Genomic DNA, 22,062 nt, shown 5'->3' with positions numbered 1-22,062 from the left:
TGCAGCATCCAACCCAAAATATAACTTGTTTTACTACATTGTTTGTTGTTACGTTCCCCTACAAGAAAAATCTAAAATGTTGCTCAAACAGAAGAGGAACTAACAAAGAGTCACTGACAACAACCACAACTAAACAGGTGGGGTTTTAGGAGGGGCTCTGAAAGACACTATGGGGGTGTCCACTGGAAGTTGACTAGTAACAACAACTGGGACCTAAAAGACACCCACCATGAGACCCACTAAATCTGCCCAAAAAGAGGCAAACAAAAGAAAAACCCACACCAAACTTAAAGACAGGAAGCAAACCAAAAAGGTGGAGCAACTAAAGGTGTTGACTCTCCACATGTATCAAGACAACTGGAGCACTGGGCCAGACACTCTTAAATAGAACCTGGACCAGCTCAGGTGAAACACCTTCCCACTAACGAGATGGACAAGCCAGCACAGGTGTAACACATACTGACTAACGAGGTGACACCAATATGTACCCAAGGCACATTTCAGTTGAATGCGTTCAGTTGTACAGTCAATCAATGAAATGTATTTATGAAGCCCTTCTTACATCAGCTGATGTCACAGAGTGCTGTACAGAAACCCAGCCTAAAACCCCAAAGAGCAAGCAATGCAGGGGTAGAAGCACGGTGGCTAGGAAAAACTCCCATGAAAGACCAGAACCTAGGAAGAAACCTAGAGAGGAACCAGGCTCTGAGGGGTGGCCAGTCCTCTTCTGGCTGTGCCGGGTGGAGATTATAACAACATGGCCAAGATGTTCAAATGTTCATAGGTGATCAGCAGGGTCAAATAATAATAATCACAGTGGTTGTAGAGGGTGCAACAGGTCAGCACCTCAGGAGTAAATGTCAGTTGGCTTTTCATAGCCGATCATTCAGATCTCTACAACTTCCATTTCACTTAATGCTTCACAATGCTTCTACAATGCTTCACCTTCTACAATATAAACATGGTGTCTACTGGCTGTCAACAATTAAAAACACGTATTTCTAAATAATAATTGCATAATTTTTAAGATCCATTTTCTTTCCATAGAATCCTAAAACCCACTAGCTTCTAGAACTCTCGTCTTCCTAAAACTCACTAGCTTCTAGAACTCTAGTCTTCCTAAAACTCACTAGCTTCTAGAACTCTCGCCCCCTTGGAACGAGCCCAAACAAAACTAATCTCCAATACGGAAAAACGTGCAGTCAAAATAAATTGTGATCCATGCTTTAAGCACTGGTTAAATGCACAACACAAGTCTTTTTGACTGCCCACCCTTGAGACAATCAGCAACCAAGTTGTCCTTATCATGGACATGTCTGATTTCAAGAGGAAACTCCTGCAATATCCGTAGTAACTTTCCACCTCACTGCAGAGCTTCTCTCTCTTTTCAGGGTTCACTAGATAGGAATGTTGTTGGATCGGGGCCCAGTCCCCAATGTCATGCTCTAGTACATTTGGGTTGGCACATGTGAGAATGAACCCTGATATTCTAAAAGCAGGGCAACAATGTCAATATAATTGTACCCAAAAAATGGTCAGTTGGTTGCATGAATAAATACCACTACTAAATGTTACATGAAATGTAAAAATGAAATGTTTGGTTGCATAGTGTTATTTTCCATGGCTTTTCAATTACTTGTTGCTAGGTGGGATATCCCCAATGTCAAAACACAGTTTTAACGTGTCCAAATCAATAACCAATATGCAGAAACAGTTTGTGATGAATTGAAAACCTAAACATAAAATGTGCTATATACACAAACATCTGCCACAATAATCATATTACTTGTATTTTTTAAAACAAGCTCCTTATAAACTGCACAAGCACCAGAAACACTGTTGTTTTGACAAGTAGCAATAAATCACTGATATCGATTAGGGGGGAAATCAGGTTGTACGTGCTGTTGAAACTAACACAACTAAAAAAACATATGGAAATGGGAGATATCTTTTACCTCACTGGTTAGAGGACAACCAGCAGAAGATAGTCAGCTACATTTTGGAGTGATGCATTTAAATGTAGGGGTCGCTAAACAAAGGAACTTATTTGTCATCACTCATCGATATCATGTTGAAATCAATTATGCAAGAGGAGGGACACGAGGTTGCACGTCCTGTTAAAACGAACAGCTCAAAAACCACATGGAATCTGGGAATAATGTGTACATCACTGGTCAGAGGACAATTTGTAGAAAACAGTCAGCTACATTTTGGAGTGATGCATTTTGATTCAGGTGGGTTACCAACGTGGTAAGTGTAACACAACTCTTTTTTGTCAGTCACTTTTTGTTAAATCTCATAAATAGTAACTCTTTCAATTCAGAGCCTGGATTTTCCCCCTGAGGCTAATATCCATATCATGTTGAAATCAATAGAACAGGGGACAAACGTTTAGGGTTCTACATTGTGACATCATTAAAATACTGCTACTACAATGTTAAAACATTCTACATTGTGACAATATTTCATTGATATCATGAAACAACTCCTTCATGTATTTTCTGATGTTTCATCAGAGATCTTTTATCAGAGTATCTCTTGTCACATTGATCACAGCTATGAGGTTTCTCCCCGGTGTGTGTTCTCCGGTGTGATATCAGGTTTGTTGATCGGGTAAAACTCATCCCACATTGGGTACAGCTAAAAGGTTTCTCTCCTGTGTGTGTTCTATAGTGTACCTTCAGCTGGCTGGATATATAAAAACTCTTTCCACATTGATTACAGCTAAAAGGTTTCTCTCCTGTGTGTGTTCTATGGTGTACCTTCAGCTGGCAAGATGAAATAAAACTCTTCCCACATTGATTACAGCTGAAAGGTTTGTCTCCTGTGTGTGTTCTATGGTGTACGTTCAGACTGCTAGAACGAACAAAACTCTTCCCACATTGAGTACAGCTATATGGTTTCTCTCGTTTCTCTCCTGTGTGTGTTCTCTGATGTGATATTAGGCTTCTTGACTGGGTAAAACTCTTTCCACATTGATGACAGCTATAAGGTTTCTCTCCTGTGTGTGTTTTCTGGTGTCTCTTCAGACAGCTTGAAAGAAAAAAACTCTTCCCACATTGAGTACAGCCAAAAGGTATCTCTTCAGTGTGAATTCTTTGATGTACTTTAAGTTTTACTGAGGAGTTTAATCTTTTCCCACAGTCAGAGCAGCAGTGAGATTTCTTCCCTGTGGGTCTCTGCAGGTGTTTCTTGAGGAGTTCTGATCTGGAGAGACTCTTCTCTGCCTCGTCAGCATCATGATGTTGCTGAGGCTCCCCAGAGGATCCACGATAGTCCCGTCTCTCTCCTGTGTGAACAACAAAGTCATACAGATGGTTAAATGCCCACAACAGCAGAAATCCACTGTTTATTTGAGGTAAAAAGGGATGACCAGAGTACCCATGAAGTTGTACAACATTTGACAAGACTATCTTAAGACAGTCAAGACCTAAGCAGTGTGCCAGATGACTTTTGGCCTCCAATATAGGCCCCTTTCTGTGTTTGCTAAAATTGCAGCGATGCACACGCAATTTGGTTGTAGAAACTCCTCCCTGCTAATGAGGAAACCACTAGTTATGGATGTAGTATATCTGGTAATGAGGAAACCAATAGTTATGGATGTAGTATATCTGGTAATGAGGAAACCACTAGTTATGGATGTAGTATATCTGGTAATGAGGAAACCACTAGTTATGGATGTAGTATATCTGCCTGGAGCAAAAATGGTGAGCGAAGATTTTCGTTTTTCACAATGTATTCTGAATATTACAGCGCACTATCAGGACAAGATCAGGAGTGCTACTCAAGGAAACTCACATTAAGCTCTGTGTCTATTCACTAATTCACCACCGTGGGGGAAAACTCAGGGGAGTTCTCATAGGCTGAATGCATTTACAGGTTGCTTATGAGTGCAATTCACACTATTTTGGATTATAATTGTAAGGCTCGATTGAATGTCCTGCTTAATAAAATGTTTGTTTTATTGTTGCAAATCAACTGCTTTATACTTAAAAAAACATTTCTACCAGTAAAATGTTATTTGGCTAGCTTTGCCATCAGCCTGACAATGAGGGTTTGTACACTAAGTGTTTAACAAATTGGCCCATAACTTCACCTAATAATAACATAGACCTACTGTAGGACCCATAACTTCACCTAACAACAACATAGACCTACTGTAGGATGCATAACTTCACCTAACAGCACGTTGGTTGTTGTTGCATGTTGATGTTTGTAATTTGACTGCATAGAAATGCATGCAAACCAGTGGTTGTATCTCTCTAGGTCATGCCAGTAGGTTACAGTAGGTTGTATCTCTCTAGGTCATGCCAGTAGGCTACAGTAGGTTGTAACTCTCTAGGTCATGCCAGTAGGTTACAGTAGGTTGTATCTCTCTAGGTCGTGCCAGTAGGTTACAGTAGGTTGTATCTCTCTAGTTCATGCCAGTAGGTTACAGTAGGTTGTATCTCTCTAGGTCATGCCAGTAGGTTACAGTAGGTTGTATCTCTCTAGGTCATGCCAGTAGGTTACAGCAGGTTGTAACTCTCTAGGTCATGCCAGTAGGCTACAGTAGGTTGTAACTCTCTAGGTCATGCCAGTAGGTTACAGTAGGTTGTAACTCTCTAGGTCATGCCAGTAGGTTACAGTAGGTTGTAACTCTCTAGGACATGCCAGTAGGTTACAGTAGATTGTATCTCTCTAGGTCGTGCCAGTAGGTTACAGTAGGTTGTATCTCTCTAGGTCGTGCCAGTAGGCTACAGTAGGTTGTATCTCTCTAGGTCATGCCAGTAGGTTACAGTAGGTTGTAACTCTCTAGGACATGCCAGTAGGTTACAGTAGGTTGTATCTCTCTAGGTCATGCCAGTAGGTCAGTAGGTTGTAACTCTCTAGGTCATGCCAGTAGTCTACAGTAGGTTGTATCTCTCTAGGTCATGCCAGTAGGTTACAGTAGGTTGTAACTCTCTAGGACATGCCAGTAGGTTACAGTAGATTGTATCTCTCTAGGTCGTGCCAGTAGGTTACATCTCTCTAGGTCATGCCAGTAGGTTACAGTAGGTTGTATCTCTCTAGGTCATGCCAGTAGGTTGTATCTCTCTAGGTCATGCCAGTAGGTCAGTAGGTTGTAACTCTCTAGGTCATGCCAGTAGGTTACAGTAGGTTGTATCTCTCTAGGTCATGCCAGTAGGTTAAAGTAGGTTGTAACTCTCTAGGTCATGCCAGTAGGTTACAGTAGGTTTTATCTCTCTAGGTCATGCCAGTAGGCTACAGTAGGTTGTATCTCTCTAGGTCATGCCAGTAGGTTACAGTAGGTTGTAACTCTCTAGGACATGCCAGTAGGTTACAGTAGATTGTATCTCTCTAGGTCGTGCCAGTAGGTTACAGTAGGTTGTATCTCTCTAGGTCATGCCAGTAGGTTACAGTAGGTTGTATCTCTCTAGGTCATGCCAGTAGGTTACAGTAGGTTGTAACTCTCTAGGACATGCCAGTAGGTTACAGTAGGTTGTATCTCTGTAGGACATGCAGGTAGGCTACAGTAGGTTGTATCTCTGTAGGACATGCCAGTAGGTTACAGTAGGTTGTAACTCTCTAGGTCATGCCAGTAGGTTACAGTAGGTTGTATCTCTCTAGGTCATGCCAGTAGTCTACAGTAGGTTGTAACTCTCTAGGTCATGCCAGTAGGTTACAGTAGGTTGTAACTCTCTAGGTCATGCCAGTAGGCTACAGTAGGTTGTAACTCTAGGTCATGCCAGTAGCTACAGTAGGTTGTAACTCTCTAGGTCATGCCAGTAGGTTACAGTAGGTTGTAACTCTAGGACATGCCAGTAGGTTACAGTAGGTTGTAACTCTCTAGGTCATGCCAGTAGGTTACAGTAGGTTGTAACTCTCTAGGTCATGCCAGTAGGTTACAGTAGGTTGTATCTCTCTAGGTCATGCCAGTAGGTTACAGTAGGTTGTATCTCTCTAGGTCATGCCAGTAGGTTACAGTAGGTTGTATCTCTCTAGGTCATGCCAGTAGGTTACAGTAGGTTGTATCTCTCTAGGTCATGCCAGTAGGTTACAGTAGGTTGTAACTCTCTAGGTCATGCCAGTAGGTTACAGTAGGTTGTATCTCTCTAGGTCATGCCACTAGGTTACAGTAGGTTGTATCTCTCTAGGTCATGCCAGTAGGCTACAGTAGGTTGTATCTCTGTAGGTCATGCCAGTAGGTTACAGTAGGTTGTATCTCTCTAGGTCATGCCAGTAGGTTACAGTAGGTTGTATCTCTGTAGGTCATGCCAGTAGGCTACAGTAGGTTGTATCTCTCTAGGTCATGCCAGCAGGTTACAGTAGGTTGTATCTCTCTAGGTCATGCCAGTAGGTTACAGTAGGTTGTAACTCTCTAGGTCATGCCAGTAGGTTACAGTAGGTTGTAACTCTCTAGGTCATGCCAGTAGGTTACAGTATGTTGTATCTCTCTAGGTCATGCCAGTAGGTTACAGTAGGTTGTATCTCTCTAGGTCATGCCAGTAGGTTACAGTTGGTTGTATCCAAGTGGAAACAATTATCAACCCAATGTGGAAAGTGTTGAATTTGGTCAACAACAAAATGAATGGCTTATTTGCTACGTGAGGTTTACTTGATCCAACAGAAGTTTCGTAATGATTAAGTTGTTATATGGACACGTGACATACCGACAACTTTGATAAAAACACTATAGGAGTTGTCTCCAGATCGCTATGCATATTCATGCTAGTAGCTTAGCATCTCTCTCCATTGAATACAGGCGGTTGACGTCAACAACCCTCATAGAATATAAACAATAGATTACAATAATAAGATGTATCCACCAATCCAAAGACAGGATAGGCGGGAGATAGACAACCCACAGTGCAGCTTTGTGGACAACGACTCCCCTTGTTAGGACGGAGAGACATCTTGTCAGTATATCCATAATCTTTGGTGTAGCCAACCCAACTCTCACATGGCTCTATTGGGGGTCACGGTGTGTAGTAAAACATCACTACATTAAAATCACTACATGCCGTGGCCCCCCAGTCTGCGGTCAGCAGATAGACCCTTCTCAAATATATATGTTAAGTCACTTTTTGGAAACGGAACGGAGAAAACAAGGGGTAGTTTGTTCTCTACGTCGTCTGATTCTAGACATATCAGTCATCATCCCAGGACCCTCAGTTGAAGAGGTATTGACGAGCCAACTCCGAATATCCAAAGTTAAAAACTAATTGAAGGTGGTACTTACTGGTGTTACTCAGATCTCCTGTCTCCTCCTCTTCATCTTCCAATGTGACAGTAATCTCTCCTTCCTTCTTCACTCCAAAAACAGCATCATCCTCTTCTTCCTCTTGTTTAACTGAAACGTCTTCCTCTTCTTCTTTCACTGTAACAGCCTCACCCTCTACTTCTTGTTTTACTGTAACATCCTCCTCTTCCTTCTCCTCTTTCACGACAATGTTCAGTCCCAGAGCTTCTTTCTCCGTCCAGCAGACCTCCTCTTCTTTAACAGGAGGGGAGTAGTTTAGGGAGCTCATGTTCGGGGATGTTAGCTAGCTAGCTATCATTAGCGACTAGGCTAATGCTAACTTAACCAGCCAGCTACTATAGCTGACTAATAAAAAATAACGTAATATTAAATTAAATAGGTTAACAAGTCGATACGATAGAAGTGTGTCTAAAACACAGTAGGTAATATAGACAGAAAGCGTATAAATAGTTTGAATGTTTCGGCCATGTTGGCTAGCAAGCTACCGAGGTGGTTGACGAGCTGTTTATGAAGAACCGTCCACTAGATTATACGTCACGCTGCAGCATCGCCTGAAAGACGCACATCGCCGTCTGCTGACTGGAGGGAAACGCAGTTGAGGATCACATTTTAATTACAGACAAAGATTATTTTACATGGATTTAATTAACTTTTTTAAATGTAGTTTATAGCGCATTCGGAAAGTATTCAGACCCTTTACTTTTTCTACATTTTGTTACGCTTTATTCTAAAATGGATTTAGGAGAAAATGTTCCTCATCAATCTACACACGATACCCCATAATGACATCACGATACCCCATAATGACAAAGCGATACCCCATAATGACATCACGATACCCCATAATGACAAAGCGATACCCCATAATGACAAAGCGATACCCCATAATGACAAAGCGATACCCCATAATGACATCACGATACCCCATAATGACATCACGATACCCCATAATGACATCACGATACCCCATAATGACATCACGATACCCCATAATGACATCACGATACCCCATAATGACAAAGCGATACCCCATAATGACAAAGCAAAAAGCAGGTTTTTAGAAATGATCAGAAATGTATTACAAATAAAAAACAGAAATACCTTATTTACATAAGTATTCAGACCCTTTGCTATGAGACATATTACGGACATATTCAATCTCTGCCTATCCCAGTCTACTGTCCCCACATGCTTCAAGATGTCCACCATTGTTCCTGTACCCAATATATATATATATTTATTATTTAACCTTTATTTAACTAGGCAAGTCAGTTAAGAACAAATTATTTATTTACAATGACGGCCTACCCTGGCCAAACCCGGACGACACAGGGCCAATTGTGCGCTGCCCTATGGGACTCCCAAGCACGGCCGGATTTGATTCAGCCTGGATTCGAACCAGGGACTGTAGTGATGAATCTTGCACTGAGATGCAGTGCCTTAAACCATTGCACCACTCGGGAGCCCGGAAAGCAAAGGTAACTGAACTAAATGACTATCGCCCCGTTGCACTCACTTCCGTCATCATGAAGTGCTTTGAGAGACTAGTCAAGGATCATATCACCTCTACCTTCCCTGATACCCTAGAACCACTTCAATTTGCTTACCGCCTCAATAGATCCACAGACGATGCAATCACACTGCCCTATCCCATCTGGACAAGGAGAATACCTATGTAAGAATGCTGTTCATTGACTATAGCTCAACATTCAACACCATAGTAAGTCTCCAAGCTCTTCATTAAGCTTGAGACCCTGGGTCTGAACCCTACCATGTGTAACTGGGTCCTGGACTTCCTGACGGGCCTCCCCCAGGTGGTGAAGGTAGGAGAAAACACCTCCACTTCCCTGATACCCACAAGGAAGGGTACTCAGCCCCTCCTGTACTTCCTGTTCACCATGACTGCATGGCCACACACGCCTCAATCATCAAGTTTGCAGACGACACAACAGTAGTAGGCCTGATTACCAGCAATGATGAGAGCCTACAGGGAGGAAGTGAGGGCCCTGGGAGTGTGGTGCCAGGAAAATAATCTCTCGCCAAACGTCAACAAAACAAAGGAGATGATCGTGGACTTCAGGAAACGGCAGAGGGGGCACCCCCCATCCACATCGATGGGACCGCAGTGGAGAAGGTGGAAAACTTCAGGTTCCTCGGCGTTACTACTACTTACTGACAAACTGAAATGGTCCACCTAACACAGACAACGTGGTGTAGAAAGCGCAACAGTGACTCTTCAACCTCAGGAGGATGAAGAAAGAAATTTGGCTAGGCACCTAAAACCCTCACAAACTTTTAAAGGTGTACAATTGAAAGCATCCTGTCGGGCTGTATCCCCACCTGGTACGGCAACTGCTCCGCCCATAACCGTAAGGCTCTCCCGAGGGTAGTGAGGTCTGCACAACGCATCACCGGGGGGGAAACTACCTGCCCTCCAGGACACCTAAACCACCCCACCCTTCACAGGAAGGCCAAAAAGATCATCAAGGACAACAACCACCCAAGCCACTGCCAGTTCACCCCGCTATCATCCAGAAGGCGAGGTCAGTACAGGTGCATCAAAGCTGGGACCGAGAGACTGAAAAACAGCTTCTGTCTCAAGGCCAACAGACTGTTAAACAGCCATCACTAACATTGAGTGGGTGCTGCCAACATACTGAATCAAATCTCTAGCCACTTTAATAATAAAAAATTGGATGTGATAAATGTATCACTAGTCACTTTAAACAATGGCACTTTATATAATGTTACATATCCTACATTACTCATCTCATATGTATATACTGTACTCTATACCATCTACTGCATCTTGCCTATGCCGTTCGGCCATCGCTCATCCATATATGTACAGGGTATCCTGGAATGTTGACCTCATCCCATCAGTAGATGATGCCTGGCTATTCTTTAAAAGTGCCTTCCTCACCATCTTAAATAAGCATGCCCCACTCAAAAAATGTAGAACTAGGAATAGATATAGTCCTTGGTTCACTCCAGACCTGTCTGCCCTTGACCAGCACAAAAACATCCTGTGGCGTTCTGCATTAGCATCGAATAACCCCTGTGATATGCAACTTTTCAGGGAAGTTAGGAACAAATATACACAGGCAGTTAGAAAAGCTAAGGCTAACTTTTTCAAACAGAAATTTGCATCCTGTAGTACTAACTCAAAAAAGTTCTGGGACACTAAAAAGTCCATGAAGAATAAAAGCACCTCCTCCCAGCTGCCCACTGCTCTGAGGCTAGGAAACACTGTTACCACCAATAAATCCACTATAATTGAGAATTTCAATAAGCATTTCTCTACGGTTTGACACATTGAACTCTATGGCTGCATTTCTCTACGGCTGGCCATGCTTTCCACCTGGCTACCCCTACCCCGGTCAACTGCCCGGCACCCTCCACAGCAACCCGCCAAAGCCCCCACCATTTCTCCTTCACCCAAATCCAGATAGCTGATGTTCTGAAAGAGCTGCAAAATCTGGATCCATACAAATCAGCCGGGCTAGACAATCTGGACCCTCTCTTTTCTAAAATTATCTGCCGAAATTGTTGCAACCCCTATTACTAGCCTGTTCAACCTCTCTTTCTGAGATTCCAAAAGATTGGAAAGCTGCCGCGGTCATCCCCCTCTTCAAAGGGGGTGCCACACTAGACCCAAACTGCTACAGACCTATATCTATCCTAACCTGTCTTTCTAAGGTCTTCGAAAGCCAAGTTAACAAAACAGATTACCGACCATTTCGAATCCCACCGTACCTTCTCCGCTATGCAATCTGGTTTCAGAGCTGGTCATGGGTGAACCTCAGCCACGCTCACGGTCCTAAACGACATCATAACCGCCATCGATAAGAGACAATACTGTGCAGCCGTATTCATCGACCTGGCCAAGGCTTTCGACTCTGTCAATCACCACATTCTTATTGGCAGACTCGACAGCCTTGGTTTCTCAAATGACTGCCTCGCCTGGTTTACCAACTACTTCTCTGATAGAGTTCAGTGTGTCAAATCGGAGGGCCTGTTGTCTGGACCTCTGGCAGTCTCTATGGGTCACAGGGTTCAATTCTCGGGCCGACTCTCTTCTCTGTATACATCAATGATGTTGCTCTTGCTGCTGGTGATTCTCTGATCCACCTCTACGCAGACGATACCATTCTGTATACTTCTGGCCCCTCTTTGGACACTGTGTTAACTAACCTCCAGATGAGCTTCAATGCCATACAACTCTCCTTCCGTGGCCTCCAACTGCTCTTAAACGCAGGTAAAACTAAATGCATGCCATTCAATCGATCACTGCCTGCACCTGCTCGCCCGTCCAGCATCACTACTCTGGACGGCTCTGACTTAGAATACGTGGACAACTACAAATACCTGGGTGTCTGGTTAGACTGTAAACTCTCCTTCCTGACTCACATTAAGCATCTCCAATCCAAAATTAAATCTAGAATCGGCGTCCTATATCGCAACAAAGCATCCTTCACTCATGCTGCCAAACACACCCTCGTAAAACTGACCATCCTACCGATGCTCGACTTCGGTGATGTCATCTATAAAATAGCCTCCAACACTCTACTCAACAAACTGGATGCTGTCTATCACAGTGCCATCCGTTTGGTCACCAAAGCCCCGTACACTACCCACCATTGCGACCTGTACGCTCTCGTTGGTTGGCCCTCGCTTCATACTCGTCGCCAAACCCACTGGCTACAGTTTATCTACAAGTCTCTGCTAGGTAAAGCCCCGCCTTTTCTCAGCTCACTGGTCACCATAGCAGCACCCACTCATAGCACGTGCTCCAGCAGGTATATCTCACTGGTCACCCCCAAAGCCAATTCCTCCTTTGGTCGTCTTTCCTTCCAGTTCTCTGCTGCCATTGACTGGAACGAACTGCAAAAATCTCTGAAGCTGGAGACTCATATCTCCCTCACTCGCTTTAAGCACCAGCTGTCAGAGCAGCTCACAGATCACTGCACCTGTACATAGCCCATCTGTAAACAGCCCATCTATCTACCTACCTCATCCCCATACTGTATTTATTTATTTATCTTGCTCCTTTGCACCCCAGTATCTCTCCTTGCACATTCATCTTCTGCACATCTACCATTCCAGTGTTTAATTGCTATATTGTAATTACTTCGCCACCATGGCCTATTTATTGCCTTAACTTACCTCATTTGCACTCACTGTATATAGACTTTTTGTTTTCTTTTGTTCTACTGTATTATTGACTGTATGTTTTGTTTATTCTATGTGTAACTCTGTGTTGTTGTATGTGTCGAATGCTATGCTTTATCTTGGCCAGGTCGCAGTTGCAAATGAAAACTTGTTCTCAACTAGCCTACCTGGTTAAATAAAGGTGAAATGTAAAAACGTCACAAATAGTACGGTTAGTATGAGTATTCTAACACAGCTAATGACTTATCAACAGCTCTAACAATTTGACCCCCACAGGAAATCTACACTGGCAGTTATAGAAAGACCCATTTACTATATAACCATTGATTCTTGAAGAATATAACTTATAAATGCCTCAAATGTTTCAACTTTATTACCTCACCAGAAACCAAAACATAAGCTTGAAGAACACCACTGTTTGTAAACAAGCACTGTATAGCCTTAATCTTGTTTAAAACAATCATTTTGACCTTATGGGTGGCCAGTCTTTGTATTTATAGTGTAGTCCATTCAGGGGGTAGTCCTGAGCTGAACTCAAACCTGGGTCCAGCCAACACCTTGTAACTGTTACGCCAAGATGTCTGAACTTCTTGACGAGGTCCCTAGGTTTTGGGTTACGGTTGCTACAATAGCTTTCTCTATGAATTTGAGAGTGGTTACATTTCTCCAGCCCCCATCCCTCAGCTGTTTACCAAACCAAGTCTCAGGGCTGACAATTTTTTGCTATTTAAATCCTAGGTTACCCCTATAAAATAGCCACACATCTATCAACCAATCTGCAGTTCATACAATAACAAATCTGTCATTCCACCACTGTTTTGGTAGTAAGATGATGGGGTTGGAGAAATGTAACTACTCTCAAATTCATAGACAGACCTATGGATGCAAGGACTGACCATCCATGATATCACATTATAGTTTTAACCATGTTGAGGCTATACAGTCTTGATTTACATTGTTTCTAAACATTGGAGTAAAAAAAGCTTATTTGGGGTTCTGATGGGGTATAACAGTTGAACTAAGCTCATGAAGCATGTGTTATATTCTTCAAGAATCAATGGCTATAAATAAATAATTTAAAAAGTCTAAATATAGATGTAGCTATTGCATATTTCCCCTTTAACACCAAACATCAGTTCAACAACTGCAGAGTTTGTGCCTCTGTTTTTAAGACAGTACTTACTAGTGTTAATCAGGGAACGGTTTCTCAAACGCATCTTATGGCTAAGTTCACCGTTAGAACCATTGGATGCCTTAAGATGCGTTTGGGAAACCGGGCCCAGATATCCTGTTTCCTCCTCTTCATCCTCGTCTTCTTCCAATGTAACAGTCATCTCCCCCTCTTCCTCTTTCACTCCAAAAACTGCATCCTCCTCTTTCTCTTCCTCTTTCCTTCTTCTTTCACTGTAACATCCTCCTCCTCTTTCATTCTGAACGCGTCTTCCTCTTTAACTGAAACGTCTTTCTCTTCTTCTTTCACGGTAACAGCCTCACCCTCTACTTGTTTTTGTATTGTGACATCCTCTTCCTCCTCCTCTTTCACGACAACGTTCAGCCACAGTCCCTCTTTCTCCGTCCAGCAGACCTCCTCTTCTTTAGCAGGAGGAGAGTAGCTTAGTGAACTCATGGTCGGAGATGTTAGCTAGCTAGGCTAATGCTAACTTAACCAGCCCGCTAGCTGAATAATAACAACAACACCGTAAATATGAAATTAAATCGGATAACTAACTAGACGACAGAAGTGGGTTTAAAACACAGTGGCTAATATACACTAACGCGTCTAAATAGCTTTATTGGTTCGGCTATTTTGTCTAGCAAGCTACCGTGGTGTCCGACTAACTGTTGCTGCTGTTGAAAGAAGCGTTCCGTCCACTACATAATACGTCACACCAACAGCATTACCTTAAATTCCCAGACCGCCATCTGCTGACTGGAGTGGGTAACGCAGTTGAGTAAAACTTCTATTTAAAATGTGCAGACAAGTTCAATGTTGGAAGCATGAGTTTTTGGTCCCGGGGATAGAAATGTATAAAGTTGACATTACATCATAAAATCCACCTTTTACATCGTACATTAGCAATTTATGTTTTAGTAACTATTGTTGTTGGTTTGGTGTCAAATAAGCCTCTCTTTATATGTTATTTGCCGAATCTGTTTTCCATGTGGGTTTTATGCTAAAGCTCCCTATTTCAAGTTGGTAGCTAACTGGAAAATCGAATCAAATCAAAAATCTAATTTTATTGGTCACGTACACATGGTTAGCAGATGTTAATGCGAGTGTAGCGAAATGCTTGTGCTTCTAGTTCTGACAGTGCAGTAATATCTAACAAGTAATCTAACAATTCCCCAACAACTACCTAATACACACACATCTAAAGGGGTGAATGAGAATATGTACATAGAAGTATATGGATGAGCGATGGCCGAGCGGCAGTGGCGGACTGGCCGTAGGGAGCACCGGGACATTTCCCGGTGGCCTGAGGGTCGTTTTGGCCTGCCGTGAATAGTCAACTTGACTAGCGATAATATAGCAAATAGGAATGAGTTGACGGAGAATCCACGTATCAGGCGCAACTCTCACTCTCTCGCTGCAGTGTCCCCGCGCAAAAATGACATCAGGTCTCTCCACGACGCACATAACAACCGTCTACCTGCTTCTCTACCGATAACATTTTAGACAAGTCGCACGGCGAAATGGACGGTCAGAAAATGAAAGATGGAGCAGAGAGGGAGAGAATAAAAAAGAGAAAGGCCCTTGCCACAGACGCAGCTAAATGCTGCAAAATAAGCGACATATTCGCCAGTAAGGGACCAGGTCAGTCAAAAACACACACACTGTACACACACACGACACCCAGCATGGCTAACTAAAACACACACTGATACACACACGATACCCAGCATGGCTAGCTAAAACACACACTGATACACACACGATACCCAGCATGGCTAGCTAAAACACACACACTGATACACACACACACACACGACACCCAGCATGGCTAGCTAAAACACACACACTGATACACACACACGACACCCAGCATGGCTAGCTAAAACACACACACTGATACACACACGACACTCAGCATGGCTAGCTAAAACACACACACTGATACACACACACACACACACACACACACACACGACACCCAGCATGGCTAGTTAAAACACACACACCGATACACACGACACTCAGCATGGCTAGCTAAAACACACACACTGATACACACACACGACACCCAGCATGGCTAGCTAAAACACACACACTGATACACTACACCCAGCATGGCTAGCTAAAACACACACACTGATACACTACACCCAGCATGGCTAGCTAAAACACACACACTGATACACACACACGACACCCAGCATGGCTAGCTAAAACACACACACTGATACACACACACGACACCCAGCATGGCTAGCTAAGTAGCCTAGCTAATAATAGTGACACAACGGCCGGTAGACTAAACAGTTTGCACGTCTTACGTCTTCGTGGAGGAATTATATCATTGCAATGAGTGCAACATAGCGATCAGAATATGACATTGAAGGCAATATGTTTCAACTAGTAGTAAATCTAGACTATGGACTTGCCAGGACTCGGTCATGACTCATGCCACATGAGCTGGGGAAAGTGCACATACACTGTACAGCGAAACAGGCTACAGTAATGTAACCATAATACATCCATGAACGGAACACAGTAGCCTGTGTGACACAGCACAGGAAATGACAAAGATCATTAACGCCATTAGTACCATCATTACAAGTTACATTAATATAAGGCTCTGGGAAAAATGAACAAACCTGTTCCACTCTGCTGTCCCCTGTTGATTTCCAGTTTTTAAGTATTTAAGATCATTAACGCCATTAGTACCATCATTACAAGTTACATTAATATAAGGCTCTGGGAAAAATGAACAAACCTGTTCCACTCTGCTGTCCCTGTTGATTTCCAGTTTTTAAGTATTTAAGACGAGAACAGTATCATCCAACCATCGGATAACTTGTTTCATGCTCATCAAAGGTGAGGGTGAATTTCAGATGTTCACTGCTTGTATTGATGAAGGAGTGGAATTGATGAAGTTCCTCTGCTGTCCCCTGGAATAGATGGAACACGTCATCAATGAAGCCTTTTTCAGAGCCTGATGAGCTGCTAGAATGGATTGTTAGGGCTGACAATCACATTCTTCTCTAACAACCCCACATACAGATTGGCATAATAAGAGGCAATTTTTAAACTGCAATGACCATAATGCACTGCGTGCCTACTTGTCTTGTCTGTGTTTCTTTTACACCTGCTATCTAAAAGAGACAGAATAATGCACAATGGTCAATGCTATCTGGGATCCTTGGGACATCCCTACCCTAAACCCTAACCTTAACCCTACCTTAACCATTTAAAATGTCAACTTCAACGGGCTAGGGACGTCCCAAGGATGTATCTCTACCTGAAAATACATGATCTAAGTGATTGATAGTTGGTATTCAGCCGTCATAAAGCCTTATTTACTTTAATAAACTACTAAAATAGTGATTTTGTCAGACAGCATAGACAGCAGCTATACACTTTATTGAGTGACTGATCCATTCATCCTTCCATCCCTCCTCAGCCTTCCTCTCCTCTGAAGACCCAGTGAGGGTGGAGCTCAGTCAGAGAGCTGTTGAGGGACTGGTTAGGAAGAACACTTCTACAGCCAGAGAGGTGAGAGGTCACACATGGTTTAGATGGTAAATATTTATGTCCCCTTAGTGGTTCATCACGTCAGCAAAAGGGAATATGTTCCATCTATGTTTATTTACATTAGTGCAAATTGTCCACTGATATTGGTGTAATATCTCACCCCTTTTGGCTGTATGAAAGTTAATTTCCCCTCAGACACACACATTTGTTCTTTGATATTATGAAGGTCATTTGTGTCAAATGTACCTTTCCCCACTCCTTCACGCCATCTCTTTACATTGCTGATGCATATTCAGTGGCCTGGCTGCATCCAGACGATGTCAAAGGCCCATCCTGGTAGATCTGAACCTAATGAAGTTTGGAGTGATCAGATGACAGAAGTCACATTTAGGTGCCAGGTGTAAATGAGGCCATAGATGCTCCATATCCATTACTTTGAGTGTTTTATATAATATGACTAAATGTGTTTCTGTGTTGCAGGGACAGTCAAGAAATGGAACAGCAAGGCCACAGAACATGACATAATCAGAGCTGTGGGAGACCACCTCAAGCCCCTGGTAGAGCCGGGGGTGGTGTTTACCACTCCACCACGCCTTCAGCAGGCTGGAAAAGTGGGATTGATACTGTTTATCATACTAAGATGGACATGGTCAGTCATCGGGTTCATTTGTTTTACATTATGTTCAAATCAAGCTTTATTTATACAGCACATTTCAGACATGGATGCAACGCAATGGCTTCACAGGGAAAAGAAACAATGAAAATAAACTGAAATATTTAGTACATTTACATTTTAATCATTTAGCAGACGCTCTTATCCAGAGCGACTTGAATGCATGCATTTTTTTTTTTGTACTGGCCTCCCGTGGGAATACGAACCCACAACCCTGGTGTTGCACACCAACTGAGCCACAGGGAAGACTTTAGTACACAACAAACATAAGAGGATAAAAAAACAGAAGACTAACAACTGAAAGACTAATGAACATTCTAAGGAAATGCCATTGATTAAAATATTAATTGGATGCAATATCCAACCCAAAATACCAGCTTGTTTTACTACATTGTTTGTTGTTACGTTCCCCAGCAAGAAAAATCTCAAATGTTGCTCAAATAGAAGAGGGAACTAACAAAGAGTCACTGACAACAACCACAACTAAACAGGTGGGGTTTTAGGAGGGGCTCTGAAAGACACTATGGGGGTGTCCACTGAAAGTTGACTAGTAACAACAACTGGGACCTAAAAGACACCCACCATGAGACCCACTAAATCTGCCCAAGAAGAGGAAAACAAAAGAAAAACCCACACCAAACTTAAAGACAGGAAGCAAACCAAAAAGGTGGCGCAACTAAAGGTGTTGACTCTCCACATGTATCAAGACAACTGGAGCACTGGGCCAGACACTCTTAAATAGAACCTGGACCAGCTCAGGTGAAACACCTTCCCACTAACGAGATGGACAAGCCAGCACAGGTGTAACACATACTGACTAACGAGGTGACACCAATCAGTGCGTCCTACGTGCTAACGAGCTACACGTGCTGACGGGCTAGACGTGCTAACGAGCTAGACGTGCTGACGGGCTAGACGTGCTGACGGGCTAGACGTGCTAACGAGCTAGACGTGCTGACGGGCTAGACGTGCTAACGGGCTAGACGTGCTGACGGGCTAGACGTGCTGACGGGCTAGACGTGCTGACGAGCTAGACGTGCTAACGAGCTAGACGTGCTAACGAGCTAGACGTGCTAACGAGCTAGACGTGCTAAAGTCCAACCTCAAAACATAAATGGAAAAACCAAAGCCTTTAACACCTTCCCCCTTATGACAACAAATATATCCTATATTTTTGTTGGACAAGTTTGCTCACCACCAACAGAAAACAACTTCCATTTCACATTATAATCAACTACAACGCTTCACCTTCTTCAATACTAACATGGTGTCTACTGGCTGTCAACAATTAAAAACAACAAAAAACACGTACTTCTAAATAATAATATACAATCATATAATTTTTCTCCTTTTTCTTCTATAGAATCCTAAAACTCACTAGCTTCTAGAACTCTCGTCTTCCTAAAACTCACTAGCTTCTAGAACTCTCCTCTTTCTAAATCCCACTAGCTTCTAGAACTCTTGTCTTCCTAAAACTCACTAGCTTCTAGAACTCTCGTCTTCCTAAAACTCACTAGCTTCTAGAACTCTCGTCTTCCTAAAACTAACTAGCTTCTAGAACTCTCGTCTTCCTAAAACTCACTAGCTTCTAGAACTCTCGTCTTCCTAAAACTCACTAGCTTCTAGAACTCTCGTCCCGTTGGAACAAGCCCAAACAAAAATCAAATCAAATTGTATTAGTCATGTCTGATTTCAAGAGCAAACTCCTGCAATATCTCGATAGGCATGTTGTTGGATCGGGCCCAGTCCCCAATGTCATGCTCTAGTACATTTGGGTTGGCACATCTGAGAATGAACCCTGATATTCTAAAAGCAGGGCAACAATGTCAATATAATTGTACCCAAAAATTGTCAGTTGGTTGCATAAATAATTATGATTACTAAATGTTACATGAATTGTAAATATTAAATATCAAACCAAATGTACACCCCTTTGTTAATATGTATTGGCAATAATTAACTTAAGGGTGAGGCATGAAATAATAAAACGTATCTCTTGTCAGGCTGGATGTTTGAAATATGAGGTGATTTGAGTCATGCTTCTTCAGTAGTGGAATAAAGACAATTAGCACTTGAATGTTGTAAAGAAATACTGGAGTGATGTAGGATTGTTAATAAAATTGATTATAGACCAATTTATTATACTGCGTCCATGTGTATAGGATGCAAGTACGTTGACATTAAGTTATTTTCAAGTCATTGAAAAAACCACCAGAAAAGACATCTTTTCAACTTTCACTTTCAACTACAACCGAACATATATTGGACATCTGGCATAGTCTTATTTTCAACGTCTTTTGAATTACATTTTGCTAAATGGGAATAGCGCAATGTCTAAACAGTTACCGTTGTAAGGTGTCCAAATCAATAACCAATATTTAGAAACAGTTTGGGATATACTGAAAACCTAAACATTTTGAAGTGTTGCATTTTGATTCCAGTGGGTCACCAACGTGGTAAGTGTAATACATTTTTTTTGTCACTTTTTATTAAATCTCATAAATATTAACTCTTCCATTTCAGAGCCTGGATTTTCCCCCCCGAGGCTAATATCCATATCATGTTGAAATCAATAGAACAGGGGACAAACGTTTAGGGTTCTACATTGTGACATCATTAAAATACTCCTACTACAATGTTAAAACATTCTACATTGTGACATCATTAAAATACTCCTACTACAATGTTAAAACATTCTACATTGTGACGTTAAATCATTGATATCATGAAACAACTCCTTCATGTATGTATTTTCTGATGTTTAATCAGATATCTTTTATCAGAGTATTTCTTCCCACATTGATTACAGCAATAAGATTTATCTCCAGTGTGTGTTCTCTGGTGTTTAGTTAGACAGCTAGATGTAGTAAAACTCTTCTCACATTGATCACAGCTAAAAGGTTTCTCTCCAGTGTGTATTCTCTGGTGTGATTTCAGGGTTTGTAGCCCAATAAAACTCTTCCCACAGTGATCACAGCCATAAGATTTCTCTCCTGTGTGTGTTCTCTGGTGTATAGTTAGACAGCTAGATGTAGTAAAACTCTTCCCACAGTGATCACAGCTATAAGGTTTCTCTCCTGTGTGTGTCCGCTGGTGTACTATCAGGTTGCTTAGCTGAGTAAAACTCTTCCCACATTGATCACAGCCATAAGGTTTCTCTCCTGTGTGTATTCTCTGGTGTATAGTTAGACAACTAGATGTAGTAAAACCCTTCCCACATTGATCACAGCTAAAAGGTTTCTCTCCTATGTGTACCCGCTGGTGTCCTATCAGGGTGCTTAGCTGAGAAAAACTCGTCCCACATTGATCACAGCCAAAAGGTTTCTCTCCAGAGTGTATTCTCTGGTGTGATTTCAGGGTTTGTAGCAGAATAAATCTCTTCCCACATTGATCACAGCCGTAAGGATTCTCTCCTGTGTGTGTTCTCTGGTGTATAGTTAGATAGCTAGATGTAGTAAAACTCTTCCCACATTGATCACAGCTAAAGGATTTCTCTCCTGTGTGTGTTCTCTGGTGCATAGTTAGATTGCTAGATGTAGTAAAACTCTTCCAACATTGATCACAGCTATAAGGTTTCTCTCCTGTGTGTGTTCTCTGGTGTGATTTCAGGGTTTGTAGCAGAGTAAAACTCTTCCCACATTGATCACAGCCGTATGATTTCTCTCCTGTGTGAATTCTTTGATGTATTTTAAGGTTTGATGAAGAGTTGAATCTTTTCCCACAGTCAGAGCAGCAGTGAGATTTCTTCCCTGTGGGTCTCTGCTGGTGTTTCTTGAGGAGTTCTGATCTGGAGAGACTCTTCTCTGCCTCGTCAGCATCATGATGTTGTTGAGGCTCCACAGAGGATCCACGATAGTCACGTCTCTCTCCTGTGTGAACAACAAAGTCAGACAGATGGTTAAAGGCCCACAACAGCAGAAATCCACTGTTTATTTGAGGTAAAAGGTGATGTCCAGATCATACCCATGAAGTTGTACAACAATTGACGTCTTTAATTTGAAAATTAAGACAGTCAAGAAATATCAGGGACACCAGGCCTGGTTTTCATAGCTGTTTTTGAAAAGGCTATGGATAAAGTACGACTGGAGTTTATATATAAATGCCTAGAATATTTCAATTTTGGAGAATCTCTTGTAAAATGGGTTAAAGTTATGTATAGTAACCCTAGGTGTAAAGTAGTAAATAATGGCTACATCTCAGAAAGTTTTAAACTATCTAGAGGAGTAAAACAAGGTTGTCCACTATCGGCATATTTATTTATTATTGCCATTGAAATGTTAG

The 22,062-nt window shown here is 42.2% G+C and overlaps 1 protein-coding gene across 1 annotated transcript; it reads right to left on the bottom strand.

Moving 5' to 3' along the window:
* Positions 1–2,498: 2,498 nt before the first annotated feature.
* On the bottom strand, positions 2,499–21,462 carry LOC115151391 (zinc finger protein 135-like; the record flags this gene model as incomplete). The annotated part of the gene is made up of 2 exons (XM_029695298.1): positions 2,499–3,140; positions 20,851–21,462. Coding segments are annotated over 2 exons (1,254 nt in total), but the record flags the coding sequence as incomplete, so codon positions are not given.
* Positions 21,463–22,062: the final 600 nt, after the last annotated feature.

This window comes from Salmo trutta, chromosome 17, assembly GCF_901001165.1.
Source record: "Salmo trutta chromosome 17, fSalTru1.1, whole genome shotgun sequence".
NCBI classification, from domain to species: Eukaryota; Metazoa; Chordata; class Actinopteri; order Salmoniformes; family Salmonidae; genus Salmo; species Salmo trutta.
Note: the sequence above shows the minus strand (reverse complement) of the source record. Positions and strands in the feature narration are given on the sequence as shown.